The 14,197-nt window shown below is 56.2% G+C and overlaps 1 protein-coding gene across 8 annotated transcripts in view; it reads right to left on the bottom strand.

Annotated features, from left to right (window-relative positions):
* Nucleotides 1-1,044: 1,044 nt before the first annotated feature.
* UBR4 (ubiquitin protein ligase E3 component n-recognin 4) overlaps nt 1,045-14,197 on the bottom strand; it is a 122,493-nt gene continuing 109,340 nt past the window's right edge. For all 8 annotated transcript variants that reach the window (XM_034645277.1, XM_034645291.1, XM_019795725.2 and 5 more), the window contains 8 exons: nt 13,633-13,746; nt 12,566-12,708; nt 11,995-12,120; nt 10,750-10,944; nt 7,781-8,005; nt 4,496-4,586; nt 3,646-3,808; nt 1,045-1,424 (listed from right to left, as the gene is read on the bottom strand). In XM_034645277.1, the coding sequence (XP_034501168.1) occupies nt 1,360-1,424; nt 3,646-3,808; nt 4,496-4,586; nt 7,781-8,005; nt 10,750-10,944; nt 11,995-12,120; nt 12,566-12,708; nt 13,633-13,746 (1,122 nt within the window). In that variant the 3' untranslated portion in view covers nt 1,045-1,359. The remainder of the gene's footprint in view (nt 1,425-3,645; nt 3,809-4,495; nt 4,587-7,780; nt 8,006-10,749; nt 10,945-11,994; nt 12,121-12,565; nt 12,709-13,632; nt 13,747-14,197) is intronic.

Raw genomic sequence — 14,197 nt, forward strand, 5'->3', positions numbered from 1 at the left:
AAGAGCCCTCCCCCCTGGAGCCCGCCAGTGCCCCCGAAAGCCCCTCGGCCAGCACCAACACCGACGTGCACTTGTGCACACGGGCACACACGCTCTCGCCTGCCGGGCCGCCAGCGGGCTCTTGCCACCCATCGCTTTTGTCTCTCTGGTAAAGCCCCAAGCGGGACACTCCCGCCTGCTTGTGGCCGTCCGCTCAGGGGCTCTGAGGGAGGGACACCCAGTGCTCCTGGACGTGCAAGTCTTCTACAGGGGCCCAGAGTGACCTCCTGTCCTGAAAGGTCCGGCCTGAGGAACGAGCCATGTAAGCGGGGCATCGGGAGCGAGGCACCGGTCGTCAGAGAAGCAGCTGGCAGAGCGGCTCGCAGGGAACCAAAGACGGCCGTGAGCAGACTCTTCCTCCCCGAGAGGCCACGTCTGGTGCAGCCTCGCCCTAGAATCTGGGGAGAGGCCCTTGCAGGTCTTGCTGCCTCACACTAGCCACGGGGCCGCTGCCCATGAACACAGGAAAGCGGCTGTCAAGGCCCCCAGAGGCAGCTTACCCCCGTGGCACAGGACACAGCCTCGGGGCCATAGACCCGCCAGTGATGCCTGTTCCCAGGCCCTTTCCTGCAGGGCCCCTGGGAAGACTGGAAGCGCACACGCACGCTCGCGCACACCCACGAGCCCGGCAGAGAGCAGCTCAGGAGAGGGCGGCTACTCGCTGTTACAGGGCTGACTGCCCCGGGCTGTCTCCTCACCCTGCAAGCCCAAAGCCCGGTCGCCCCCGGCCGAGGACTGTGCTCCTCGGCTCCACGAGTCTTTGGGTTTCAGCTCTTAAGGCCGAAACACTAAGAGGCCGAGGGCTGTTTTAGGAAAGCTCAGGCTCCCAGCTTGCCGGCCGAGAGCAGACAGGCTCCATCGGGTACCGACAAGAACGACGACCCGGATACGTCAGTCTTCTGTGCGCTAGCACGCACAGAAAGGGCGGCGTGGCCAAGGACGGCCAAGGACAGCATCTGGCCAGGAGCCCTGAGGGTGGGTTTAAGCAGCAGGCAACACCCTCTCTTTCAATATGTACTCAGTCATTCGTTTATTTCTCAAGATGTGCACACTCAAGTGTCGAGGTGACCAGGACAGCTCCTGGCTCCTACGTATGTACAGGTCCTTCCGTGGCTTGGGTTACGGACCACTTCATAGCTAGCGCACCACACACACAAGATAGAACAGGAAGCCTAAAACCCCAAGCCACTCCAAGAAGACACGAGGGGGGGAGTGATGCCACAGCATCCCGTTGGGGGGAGTCAATGCGCAGGAGGGAAGAACACAGAGAATGGAAGGCAAGCCAGTGTCAGTCTCTGCCAGTGCAGCGTCGTGTGATGTTCAGGGGATTGAGTTCAACAGGTCCTTCAGGAAGCTCTCGGGATCGGTGACTTCTGACAACAAGCCTGGAAAACGGGGGGGGCAGAGGTCGTTAGGCACGGGCACGCACGGCCCCCAGCCCCACTGAGTCACGGCTGCCGCATCCGCGCAGAGCACACGGTGTGCCCCGACAAGCTCCGACACGGCCGCTCCCTGGGGAGACAGTCACCGAGCAAGCACTCTCGTTCTGTCAGAGGAGTTAGCTGTGTTCCAGAACTGGGCGCCACTGTGTTTAAAGGCGTTAACACACGGCCGCCCGGGGCAGAAGCTCCAAGCTGGGTCCGTGGACCTCTGCAGGGGGGCCCGCAGCCCGCTGACATGAAGTGCAAAGCGGAGGGGTCTTCTGAGGGGAGAGTCCACAGCATTCAGCCTATTCTCGGGGGGGGGGGGCAGGGCCAAGGAAAAGCTAATACCCGTGCCCCCAAGGGCTGGGAGGACAAGAGCAGGGTAGTGGGCCCCTGGGCTCAGCTGGGCTTCGTTCCAACCACTAGTCCCAGGGCCCCGAGTGAGCTGCCAATGCTCAGGAGCTCCGTTTCCGCAACCATCCAATGGGGACAGTAACAAGTCCTGGTTCAGTCACTGTGAGGATTAAATGAGGCCACATATGTGAACGTGCCAGCGCACAGAAGCATAGAAGGTGCTCAGTGGCCCCTGTGGCCCCCCACCCCTCCCTCACCAAGCAAGGCACTCCCATTTCACAGCCGTGAGTGGTTAAGCTCGAGGCCTGGTGCCATGTGCACTGAACTCCTCTCCCCAGCATCGGCACTAGCGGAGGGAAGTCTGGCACCCATCATTCCTTGTTGGCTTCTGGAAGGTATTTTTGCCCTTGCATTTGAGTAGGGTGTGTCTGATGTTCTGAAATTTTCTACCAGTTTAAACAAAGTCATACAATCATGCTGTAACAACTGGACCCCAGAGTGAAGCCACGGAGGCTCCCCGCCCGTCGGGCTCCCACTCTCTTCTGCTTCAGGCCAGGGGCGCTGCCGCCAGCTGCAGGGCAGCTAGGAAGCCCCAAACTGACATGAACACCTTCCTCCCCTGCCACCTCGTCTCTCTTCCTCCGACTCTTCTGTTCCCACTCACAGCCTGGGTTCAGACACCCCCAGAGCCCTGGTGACAGGCAGAGCGCGGCACTGAGGACACAGTACATGGGCCACCTGCTCTTAGGCAGTGACCACTGCTGGGGAGAAGTGTCGAGGCTCACAGTTAAGACACGGAGCTGAGCAGTGCCAACATGTGACCGGCAGATCACAGGGGCAGCACCAGGCCAACAAAGGCCCATGACCGTGCTCAGCTTCCACAAAGGCCACCTCAAAGCACAGCCAACCTGGAAGCCCCAGCGCACATGGGGAACTCCGTCAGGCAGCGCAGAGCTGGGAGGAAAGTGGAATTCCCAATAAGCATCACTCCGGACCTCTGAGGGTACAGTTCCCAGTGGACAACGACAGGGAAAATGCTAGTGGAGGCTTTCTCTTGATAGCAGGATCTAAGGCACTGGCGCCCGCAGCCCGACAGGGCCCTAACATTTGCAGCCTGCATATAATTTCCAACCACCTCCCCGGGCGTCAGCGGGGCCTGCTGATGAGACGCGAGCAAACTTGAACATGTTTGCGAGGAGGATGACAAGTCTTTTGTACACAGCATCTGTGGCCAAGAGAGACCCAGGAACTTCCTTCTCACCAGCTACGGGATGAGGGACTGTCTAAGGGTGTCTCATAGGACAACAGTTCAAAGCGCTGCCCTGTTCTTCCAAGCAAGATGCTCTTTGCTCTGTTTTGATATTTACCACTCATTTTTAGAATCAGAGTGGAACTCCTCCCCATCTCCCCAGGGGAGCTGTGACATAAGAAGTCTCAGTCCCCAAGAGGCAGGAAAAAGGCAGGTCAGCTCCATGTGAATTCTCTGAACGGTCATAAAAAGCCAGGAATTTTAAAAAGGCTCTACCCGTTTTTCAGGTATGTCCCATAGGAAACATCTAATCTCTACAGCCTCAGTTACCCCATCTGTGAAGTGGGGGTAACTGTGGTATCCGCCTCAAACACGCGAGCAGCACAGGACCTGGGATGCAGGACGTCCCCCCATGTCCCAGCTGCTGTTCTTAACGACCAGGGGCCTGGTGTTTACATCTCTCTCCCAGACTCTGCTCGCGTGCCTGCTGCTGTGAAGATGAAAGCTAAGACCGGCCCCACTGAGATACACATGGTACTGCTGGAGAAGATCTTTGAAAGATAAAACCTTGACACTGACCAGCCACATCGAGGAACTCCGAGAAGGTTTCCACTGGCATGAACTCCTCCTGGAAGGTCTTCAGGGCTTTGTCAGCAGCTTCGTAGATGGGCATGTCATTGTGGCGGATGTATTCCGCTAGAGAGCAGGACCAGCCTCCCTCTGTGTTACTGGTAGGCACCTTCTACAAGAAACAACAGGAGCCAGGCCCGGGGCTGGATTACTTAATGCCTCATGTCAGCCAGGCTTTCTCAATGCCAAAAAAGCAGCCCTCCTCCATCCCCCCACATCAAAGCTTCCCTGGAGGACACGTTTTGCTTCTAGGAACAACAAAGTCTCATGTCATTCCTCTTGCAGCCCCTTTATGACATACTGTGTCATGTGACCTCCAAGCTACAAGTGACCACTCTTCCTTCCTGCACAGGTCACATTTGCATTTCCCCAGGAAAGGGCCACTCTCACCATGCTTCAACTAAGCGGTCCCATTCAGACCGTAAAGGAACCACCCCCCACACCCTCAGGTTCTCTCAAGGCAGAGGGCAGTGTCCCTCCTATGAGCTGAGCTGGCGTGAGTCACACTCACACAAGGCAATGCAGGTTACCCAGACAGAGGGGACAAGAGCAAACAAGGGGTGACTTGGAGGGAAGTGGGTTTCCAGGGGGCCTGAGACCGGGTGATGGAGCGGCTCTGGACAGACGTGCATCACACACGGAAGGCTCCGAGCTGGAGGGCAGATCCCTTCCACAGGAGGCGTCTGGTTCTGGAGAGAGGCCCGTGGAGGAGCCACCAGGTCGCGGAGCAGCTCAGCGCCAGCGGCACACAACTTCACACCCTCGCACAAACCAGGCAAGCTTCCGAGGGCTTCCTTACCTTAAACATGTTGTAAATGAGATCGACGAGGGCCCAGAAGAGAAGGGAAGAGCGGTAGGCAGAGAAGTCCTTCACTGTCTTGTCTGTCAGCCTGGAAGAGAAAATCCCATTACATGCCCATGAAGACCCTGGACCGATATGCACGAGGACAGAGCAGAGCACGACGGGAGCAAGGCCAGAGTCACATTATTCTGTGCACCACTCCATTCCTGCCACCGGCCAATCTTGTCAGAAAAAAGCAGCTGTGGGCAAGAACCTCTGAAGCCTGGACAGTGATCCATGAAATACTCATCCTTCGTACGGACTCTCTACCAAATCAGGGCGAATCAGAATCGAGGGGACATAGGTGCAAAGAGCAACCCAAGACCGCTGCCTTGAAGACGTGCCATGGAGTCCTACCCATCCCTGTGTTCAACCCCCACACAAGCCCTTGGACTTGATGGGACCTCCTAAATGAAGTGGGAAACAGGGTTCTCCCTCAGTCCCGACATTCTCCCTGGGAGAACTTTCACAAGTAGTCAGCAGACCCAAGCCAGCCAAACACAAGGATTTGGCAACCACGGCCTATGTTAGAAAAGACAGCAAGCTGGCGGGGGGGGGAGGGGGGCGGGTACTGGTGCTGAGCAAGAGTAATATCTAGGACGGAGGGTGCAACCGACACCTCCTAAATCCTGGGTAATCCCAGAGCTGCCACCACACCCCTCTGCCTCTGCCCAGGACCATCTCCGCTTAACCCAGTGATTCAATACAGGATGAAAGGCCAGCAGCCCCTCGGAACGCCAGGGGCGGCCTGTTGACACCGTCCCCTGCCCTCTCAGCAGACGCTGCTGGCGTGAGGAGCGATGACGCTAATTCACGGTGGTAAAGGCACTGAAATACAGGGAGCCCAGATCCCCCTCCACACCAGCAGAGGAAGATCAGTGCTAGGATTCGGTTTCTACCACCCAAGATCTACAAGAGGTTTTGTTTGCAAACTGCCTTCACATCTGTAGTAAGTAAAGGCTAGATAAACCCTCGTCTCAGAAATCCTGTATCTTACAACACACTGGAACAAAGCCTGTAACTAAAGGGCCTAAAATTTAGCGTTAAAGTGCGCGTATGTACATAAGAATCAGCAAAGTGAGACAGGCAGAGAGCGTATTTATCACAGAAGCCAAGACCATCCCGTATGGGCCTCAAGCGAAGGGACTGCTGAGCAGGGGATGGGCCATCCATGCCTACATCCCATAAATACAAATTTGTTAACAAAAGTAAAGTAAAACAACAGAGTGAGACAGTTCGGTCTGCTACAATATTCTTCCTGTTCCCTTCCTGCACCCCAATACCCTCCAAAGCACCCACTCTCTCCCTGGCCCTGCATGGGGACTTCGCAGCCCAGAGTGAAGTCTGCTACAAGGCAGGCCCGGGGTGAGGGGGACACCCACTCCTCTGTGTCTCTGCGCACAAGACGCCAGATAAGGATCTGGCGGATCCTAAGAAAGTCCCAGACCTGACTACTGGCAAGTTCCTGCCAGAGGAACCCTTCTTCAGTGTAAGACACGCAGAAGAGGTCAGCTTCTCTTGTGCAAATTCCTAGACTTTTGTATCGGCTACTGCCTCCCACTCCATCATGGACTTAGGACAAAGCCTCCTGCCAGGGACACCGCCCAACCGCCAGGATGACGCCCTCTGATTGTCCCTCCAGCACAGTCTCTCCTCGGAGGGTGTCCCAATACGGGGCTCACGCCCGGCACCTCCCCCGCTAGGTCTCAGGGGCACCCGCTCGGGCCTCTACCCCATGCCAGGTTTGGTGGCTGCTGTGCTGTGGTAAGCAGGAATCGTGAGTGACCTGCCCAACTTAATTATTTCAGGCTAATTAGCAAAGGTGACTAAACCGCCACAGAGAAAACGGCAGCTCGGGAGCAAAGCCCACACCGGCGCTCCTGCGTAAGCTGTGGCCACGGGCTTCTCCTGAACTGCCTGGGACGGTGACGAATTCTGGTGTCCTCGCTGAAAGCAGAAGAGCTCCTGTGGGTTCTGATTTCACACCTGCCACTGAGAGCCAGTGTCCCGCAAACAGCCACTTTCCGTGTCATGGAGACGGGCTGAGCCTGGCTTATCAATAACCTGGTATCTTCCAGATCAAACTTTTGATTTCTAGAAGCTAGTTCAGCATGAACGCTCTGGACTCTGGGAAACACTGGAAGGTGATATGTCTGGAATGCGCGCAGGGGTGAGGTAGGAAGCTGAGAGAACTCACCCCCTCCTCCTCTACACAAAGCAGCTGGCACTGGCCAGACTCAACAGCTGAGCCCTGACCTGGTCTTTCTGCGGGGGGAGGTGCCTGGGACTAGCAAGCCGGACTGAATCAGAGCTGGTAGAGGTGAAAATGCCAGGTGTGCCAATCCAGGCAAACAGCTGTTCCCCCTTGCTCTGTGCCCCCTTGGTCTGTCATTGTTGGGGCCTGGAAAGCTCTTCCTCCGCTCCCTTGCTGGCCTGCAAACGTGGAAAAGTTCCCTCAGATCCTAGCAAAAGCGGACAAACGAAGACAAATCTTCCACTCCAGGGAAGCGGCAGAAGCAAGCTGACAAACCCACAGCCCACTCTGGGGCGCAGGGCAGGCGGAGATTGTGCAGGGCCACCACGAGCCTGAGCGTCCGTGGAGTCCATGCAACGTGTGGGAATCCACGGTCCTCTCAAAGGGCTTCTTGTTGTTTATAGCTGTTTCTCTCAAGATGCCGCCCATCTGACCCAAATCACACCACAAGGTCACGAAAACAAAAGCACTTCCTTCCTGAAATGTCTGTCCTTCTTTGGGACATGTCCACGTGAACAGGAGAAGAACAAAGGCTCGTGGAACATGGGGCACAAAGGATAGGAATGTGACCAAAGAGAGATAATGAGCTTTTCGTGAGCAGAAGAGAAAATCCCCAGTGCAGCCATGCGGAAGCCTTCCCAGTTAATGGCCAGCCTAGCAGGACTGGGAAAACCCAGTTACCTGCCCTAGCTCCCTGCTGGCCCTATTTCCTCATCAGTAGCCTCGCCCTGTGCCTGGCTGGCTGCTTCTCTGAAATCTTCCACGGACTGAAGCCCGGCTCCACCTCTCTACTGGCTGAATGCGAGACCCAGAGGTGGCCAGGCACCTGCCAGCCGTGGGGCCTAGCCTCTCGGCAGGACAGACTGAGACTGAGAAGGGAGAGAAAGGACTGAGTCAAGTGAGCAAGCCCTCACTTAGCACACATGGGGAATACACAAATCAGACACTAGGCAGCCCGGAAGACAGTACCTCCTGAGGCAGGGACTGACCTGGTAGCTCCCCCTGGAGCCACTGCCCGGGCCTGAGAGGTCACCAGCAGCCTCCGCAGGATTTCCACACGTGTGGCTCTCCACTTCTCAGGGGGCAGGATGTGAAGGGCCAGGACTGTGAAATAATGGGGCCCGTCCACTTCAAAGGCACTCTCCACCCACTTTTCCTTGGGCTGCTCCAGAAAGCCCTGGAGGTTTTTCTCTTCTCGGGAAGTTGCTCGGGTTCTGGAACAAAAGGGACACGATAAAACCAGGGTAGAAGCAAGCCACCAGCAGCAAGAGGGAAGGAGATTTGGTCAATTTCTCGTCTTCTTTTAAGCTTCTGGAATACTTGGATCATGGAACACGGCCACCCACTCTTGACTACCCCTCCCACCCCCTCTCCAAGGGCTGCTGTTTCCCGTTCAAGCCCTTCTTGGTGGCATTTTCCTTGCCCCCCCAACCACCCCCCCAATTTAGCTCTGAAACAATTCCAAACAACTTGCTGGCTCTTGTGCCCCCTGCATATGGCGGGCACATTCACAAACTCTCCACCATCCAAGTGTCCTAACAACTCTGCAAGGTGACAGATGGCACCTTTTTACCATGGTACCTGAAGCCCAGAGAAGTGAACTGACCTTCCCAAAGCCAGCAGGTCCATTTGGTGAGGGAGCCAATGTAAGCCCAGATTCCGACTCTGCGAGCCAGCCCGTGTTGTCACTTGGCCCATGCAGTCCTCACAGCTAGACTGTGTGCACTACGTTTGCACCGGTCCCCACTCCGAACGCTCCGTTTCCGTGTTTCCTTATGTGTCTGCGTCCCCTCCTCCATCACAACAGCTACTTCCAGGCAAGCACTGCTCCCTATTCTCCCTCTTGCCTGAAGCGTGAGGATGGCATGACGAGCCTCACCACCGCGCACCACCATGGATCAGCTCACCTCACCCTGACAATGGCCCTAGGACAGAGGTACTACCCAACTCCACAGAAGGGGAAACAAGAAACAAGAGGAATTGTAGAGAAGGTAGCTGTTTTGCCCCAAGTCACACACTGGGGAGTGGGAGAACTGGGCTTCGAACCACAGCAGTCTGGATGCCGAGCTGAGCCTCTGTGTTCTCAATCCCTGGGTACACCCCCTCCCCCCTGCTGCCACCAGCTTCAGCGAGCAGCCACTGCAACAGCACGGGGTCCCCACTGAAGACTTCCTGATCACATACTCCTGACCCTATAACCTGGATGGTGCTCTCACAATAAGGGCACTTGATGCCCTATCCTCATCCTGTGGGAGGAGAAGAAAGAAAACACGACCCCAGTAGCCATGGGATGGAAGTCACCAGGCCTGCAGACAGCACTGGCAGACACCAGACCGTGGGAACGCAGGAAGGGACAGTGTAAGGACGCCCTGCCTCCTTCTGCTCCTGAAGAACGGACATGAATGGCACAAATAGACATTCCCAACTTGACCTTCCAGAACTGGGAGTCGGAAGTTCTCCGTCACTGTCATACCTGTCCAACTCCGCTCTGGCTCACAGTGTGACCTACCTGCCTGTGGACACAAATGTGCCACCCAGGCCCTGCTGTGACCTAGCTCACACCACAGTGAAGCGACCAGCTAGGGGAGTGGCTGGTGGCTGGGCAACAGAGCTTCTCTGGGAAGCTTCCAGCACAGCTTCTAACTGACCGAGACACAGACGACACAGCTGACTCCCTCCCTGACCAAGGGACTCGAGCACAAGTGACTAGGATCTGGCACCTGAAAAACCCCGTGCCGCTGCAGTCCCCGGCTCTCTTCTGCCAGGCAAATCGCGCCGCCTCCGTGGGGCTGCGCTTCCCCCTGGAGAGAAGCAGGCCGCTCTGCCTCACAGCTGCCAGGAGACAGGTCTCCACAAAGCCAAGGGCTCTGTCCAAGGCCCCACAAACACCGGTAATTAGCACTGCTCAGGCCTGCAGCGGTCTGGAGAGTGGGAACATCTGTGCCGTCAGTGATGTGGGTGTTGCTTCTGACAGTCCCAACAGCTTCGCGGATGATGTCACGCGCCGACAGAGACCTGCCCATGCATCTCTTTAACAATGAGGGCTGCGGTCTGTAGGTCAGCCTTCTATCTCACCGGGAAATGGGAGGGAAGGGGAAAACAACATTGTTGAAGACAGACGACCAGAAAGGACAAGAGACGGATTGTCCTGCTGCCTCGCCCGGCCTGCAACTGCCTCGGGCGTACTGCACACGGCCTTTCCACAGCCCAACGCAGGTGTCAGACTCTTGTGGGAACAAGGGCCTAAAGCATGAAACTGTTCAAACTAAGAACTCACATATATTAAATCTCCTCATTCGTTTTTAAAACCCGGGCTGAAGTGAATACAACTCTCTAGCCTAACTGCTTCTTTACACTTTGTGTCACCAGCCTAACTGCTCCATGCGGGACAGTTAAAACAGATAAAAATACAAGCCCTCTCTCCTCCTGGCTATCAGCCGACTTTCTCAGATAATCGTCAACACTCCCTGCCCCTCAACTTGCCAGAAGCCCTGTTCATTGGAGAGGAAACAGGGATGGCAAGCCCAGTCCTCCATTTACGAGAAGGGTTCCTGGTTCTGCCGCAGCCCCTAGCTGTGAAACTTTCTCCTGTTACACCTTATGTGCCCTTTGACAGTGACTGTGTGCGGCTCTGACCCACGACCTCTCCCATCCAAGAGCATTGAGTCCCATGAGGAGTGGCGGCTCCACGGCAGTGGAAGCTAAGGAGGGCTTTTGGTGGTCTGGCCTCAACCAGCTCCTGCTCCCCTCTGGGCTAAGATTCGGTCCAAGGACACAGCCCTCGGCTGCCCACGGCGGGAGATGGAACTGTTCTGGAAAGGAAGTCACCTTTAGCACCTTATTCTGCGGGACTCCAAGGAGTCGCAGATGAACATGCGAGCTTCAGCAAAGGCTACCTTAGGTCAGCCGTCTGTTCNCGGCGGGGGGGGGGGCTGCCCACGGGGGTCGAGATACTGACGTGTTCAGGACGTAAAGCACAGTGTGGACGATGTATGGGACCAGGTGGATGTTGCTCTCCCGGCCACCCCCGCCGGTGTCCGCGCTGAACGACTGCTCCATGGCGAAGCGCAGGAAGAGCAGCTTGATGTCGTGGATGTTGAGCTGGTACGTGGGCTCCCGCTGGCCCGTACATTCCTGGAGGTAAGTGTTGTGCCTGCGGAGCAGCAGAGCAGACGCTGTGAGCGAAGCAAGGTCCCTGGGGACAGCCCGGCTTGGAAGGCAGAGCCCCCTGGGCACGGCAACAAGCAGGCACAGGAGTCGAGGGCAGAGGCAAGGGCGTGAACGGGCGCCCGCAGGAAGACGGGAGCAGAGGACATTTCCATCTCTGCTGGGGTGGAAGGGGATGCTCTCCAAGCTCTGAGGAGAACTTGCCAATTTCGGGGGGCCCACTTTCTGATGGACAGATGTCACAGAACATATCATGGGCAAATCTGGAAGTATATTTTGTAAGAAGAAATGTGGAAGGTATTCATTCTGACAAGGCGATCTATCCACAAGAATCTTTTCTTCAACCTCCGAATGAAAGGTATTTTCTACATCAACATATGCCACCATCAGCCTGCGCTCTGCCTGACTGTGTGACCTCAGGTGATTCACTCGACCTCTCTGTGCCTCAACTTCTTCACCCGGAGATGTGTGTAGTAACAGCACACGATAAGCATTTCAATACATTGCCCATCATTACTTCTCCAGGTTACTTCCCATCCCTCAGCCTTCTAATAGGACTCGGGGGGCCGGGGGGGCACCACTCCCCAAAGCACTGGCAAGAGCAGGTACCTCATCAAAGCTTTAGCATTGATCGTACTCTGGATCTGAGGACAAGGGAGGCTTGAAAGGGGCCTCATCTTCCCCATGCTACTGAGCTATCTGCATTATTTAAACCTCAAAGGCACACACTGCAGAAGAGAAATCTGGGAAATGTTGGCTTTGAGGACAAAGTCAGGGTCCCGTGTCTTATGTCTCAAGACCAACAAGGGAGAAGAGGGAGTGGGTAACCAGAAGTTCCACGTGGTGCACCAGACACTGAGGGTGCTGGTTTCTCACAGCTGAGTTCTTCCCTCTTCCAGACGTGGCTTCCCTACCAGCACGCAGAGACCAGGGGTCCCAAAGACAGTGACAGGCCTCCGTACCGAGCTGTTCACTGATCTCCCCCCTTCTCCTGGCAACCCCCTCTTTTCTGCCATGCACACCGCTCAACACTCACCTTGCCAAGCAGGTGGCAAAAGCTGATTCAGGGACATGGGGCCCCCAGACCGGAAGGAGGCCATTGCACTTAGTGTTGGCGTTCTGAAGGGCAGCACTTTCCCACTCTTCCCGGCCACGAGCCAGCCTGGATTGGGACGAGAGCAGGGACAAGTGACCGCCAGAACTGACTTGGCAACCGGGCACCTGGGCGAGTGGGGATGGAGAAGGGTCTGCTAACGCTAAGGAAAGAAGTTAGCCCGTGCACGTGACTCCAGACAGCATCAGCCCTCTGTACCACGATATAGTAAATGCCAGTTTCACTGCTTCAGAGAAGTAAGGTCGCTTTCTTCGCCTTAGGCCAGAAGCCAATGGATTCTCCTAGTCATGTGGCATTCAGTGGCTCTTGGGCCTGTGTGGTTTAAGGCACGACACCCTACTCTGGAGACAAAAACCTCACGGTCGGCACCCAACCCCCTCCCAGTACAGGGCCCTGAGCCAGCTGCCCCCTGCCAGTGAAGCACCACAGGTGTGGACGGAAGCACCCAAGGAAGTGGCCTGCTGAGGAGCCCATGCCCGGGAGCCAGGCCTACCTGACGGCAGCCAGGTGGCAATCGTAGTGCACAATGTTGAAGTGGGACACGGTGCTGTAGCCCTGCTGTTTCCGGGCCTTGTTCTCCATCTCTTCCAAGGCTACCCGCTTGGTGAAGGTATAAATGCCCAGGACTTTTGTGGGCTGCAAAGACACCAGGAAAAGGAGGAGAAGTGAGGCGAACCCCAAGGCAGGCTTTGGGAGGAGGCGAAGCAGAGAGAGGGGACCCGAGGGCCTCCCCTCCTGGGAAGGAAAGCACCCAGAGAGGGGGTGGTAGGACAGCACCTCGGTCTCTCGGTTAAGAACTCGGCTGGGCACAGCCCCAGCGAGCTGAGGAACGTGGGGAGCAACCCAAATAAAGCAGACGCTGTGCAGATGGGAAGGCAGACACGGAAGCCTACAATGTCACTCCTTTCTCTGCTTTATTTATCTGAAAAGGAAGAATAAAGTGCCTTCTGGGTAAGTCATTTGCTTTACAAAACTTACCAGGCAGCTCCCAGGAGCCTGTGCCAGAGTACTTACAAGGCTTGCAGTCCTTCAGGGGAACAAATGGGTCATTTGCTGCTCTGCTCCCTTCAGTCATAAATCTAGTTTGGTAGAGGTCCTGATCTGGTTAGAAGCAGCACGGTGTATTTTTTCTAAAGCCCCAGGTCTGGAGTCAGAGAAGTGTGGGCTAGAATTCTGGCTCTACCACTGACCCCTATTTTCCCATCCATAATGTGGGGTTTCGTAGTTTTAAAGACAAAATTATCCAGAAAGCTCTGGGCACCGGGACTAGCATAGAAAGGAATCCAGTGAGTGGAGATGTCAAGGATGGTGCTGGTGGTGGGGGTGGCAGTGGTGGTGCTGGGGGTGGTGATGATGGCGATGATGATGGTGGTGCTGGTGGTGGGTGATGGTGGTGAAGACTAATGTTCAGAGCAGTCTGCCTTCCTCCCTTTAGACAGGACAGCTGGCCCTGAGACACGCCTCGACACAGGCCCGCATAAGAATGAGAAAGCCCACAGGAGAAGGATGCCACCGGAGCAAGCGCCAGGCTGCGTGTCGGGCCGTGGCCAAGCACTCTACCTGGAACTTGTACCCTTCCCTGCAGATGCAGCACGTGAGGCCTGGCTCCTCAATCAGCTCCTCCATCTGCTTCAGGAGCGCCGTCTTCGTCACGACCTGGCCCTTCTCGTTTGTCTGCAGGGGAAACCCAAGTGGCATGGCAGAAGGGGATTTCCACCCACCCTGGAACCTAGCCTGGGGATCCTCGGGAACAGGGCTGCCCTTCCACAGACACTAGAGTGAGGATGCATGGAAAGGAAACCTCTTTAGGTGGCTTCCAATGAGGGTCAAGACCCAGATTCTCCTGCTACTCTCTTACCGCAGGCTGCCGCACACCACCAGAAGAGCCCCCTTTCTTTGTGCCAGCACGCCCAGTCTCAGCTGCCAAGGGCTCTTGTGTTAGGATTCACTTTACGGTTCCCGTGGGAGTTCTAAAACCGCTGACACCCAAGCCTGCTGCTCTGGAGAAGGCACTCATAGGACTACCGCTTCTTCCAATGCGGGGCAACAAGAGCAGACCATCACGTCCACCAGATGCGGCTCAAACTCTCGCCCAGCCCTGGTTAATCATGCACTTGGCCTATTT

This window comes from Ailuropoda melanoleuca, chromosome 2 (assembly GCF_002007445.2).
Source record: "Ailuropoda melanoleuca isolate Jingjing chromosome 2, ASM200744v2, whole genome shotgun sequence".
NCBI classification, from domain to species: Eukaryota; Metazoa; Chordata; class Mammalia; order Carnivora; family Ursidae; genus Ailuropoda; species Ailuropoda melanoleuca.